The sequence below is a fragment of the Penaeus monodon genome, chromosome 22 (assembly GCF_015228065.2).
Source record: "Penaeus monodon isolate SGIC_2016 chromosome 22, NSTDA_Pmon_1, whole genome shotgun sequence".
Lineage (NCBI taxonomy): Eukaryota > Metazoa > Arthropoda > Malacostraca > Decapoda > Penaeidae > Penaeus > Penaeus monodon.
In genome coordinates, this window is record NC_051407.1 from 27,071,036 (window position 1) to 27,071,999 (window position 964).

The 964-nt window shown below is 31.0% G+C and overlaps 1 protein-coding gene across 1 annotated transcript in view; it reads right to left on the reverse strand.

The window, feature by feature from the left end:
- The window catches only part of LOC119587386 (putative ammonium transporter 3), a 14,615-nt gene extending 13,660 nt beyond the window's left edge, over nt 1–955 (reverse strand). Inside the window, exons 1-2 of the mRNA XM_037936129.1 lie at nt 897–955; nt 548–616 (exon numbers count right to left, since the gene is read on the reverse strand). Of these exons, the coding sequence (XP_037792057.1) occupies nt 548–616; nt 897–955 (128 nt within the window). The remainder of the gene's footprint in view (nt 1–547; nt 617–896) is intronic.
- Between the last annotated feature and the right edge of the window lie 9 nt (nt 956–964).

A 964-nucleotide genomic window follows, 5' to 3' on the forward strand; every position in this document is an offset into this window, starting at 1 on the left:
CTTCTTACTTATTTTACAATGACTGATTGAGAAAGTTGATTTCCTACAGTTCCTTGGAACGTGGACAATCATTTATAAAAAAAAATCTAGTAATCACTGTGGCAGATATTAAACAACCAGGATTTTTTTTCTATAAGGAATAGTAATAGTTGTGTTGACTTCCATTGTCTTCAAGTTTGTAGCATATCATTTGGGTTATTTTATTTTCAAGCATATTATTTTTGCAGTATATAATTTTAATTTGCAGCATATTATTTTAGTTTGCAGTATATTATTTGCAGAAAATTATTTCGCAGCATAATATTAGCAGCATATTTTATTTTCAAGCATTTTATTTTCAAGCATATTATTTACAGCATATTATTTTATCTAAATACGTCATGCTCTGTTATCAAGTTTACACCATGAAGTTTACATCATCCAAATACACAACCAAAATGACCTCACATTTGCATAAAAAAAAATATGGATAAGAGATGAATATTTTTCGAAAATAATTGAGTGATCATGCAACAAAAAAGGTTTCACGGTATTTAATTAAACTTACTCAGGTGTTGAAAATACATCGCGAGGTATACTGAAGATCTCGCTCATGGTCCTGGTAAGAATTTCCGTACTGGAAAAAAAAAATTGCAGATGATTATCATACAGCATTATCCTTATGGTCTACTTAGCTTCGTATCGCTACGCTGCAAAACGTAGATCAAGATAGATATAAAGATATTGATAACTGCAGAACCAACGCTGGATAAACTATAACGAATGAAAAAAAAATAAGGAAAAAGGAAGTTATGATATCAATATGAAGATCGTTGACCATCAATGGAATATTTATCGTGATTATTAAAGCTATTTTCTAATTAAAAACATGCATTGTCTTTAAACCATCAACTCACTTGCTCGACACACCAAGGTTGGAGGTGGTTGTGACGTCATCACCTTCGTTGTCTCCCATCTCTCTGAA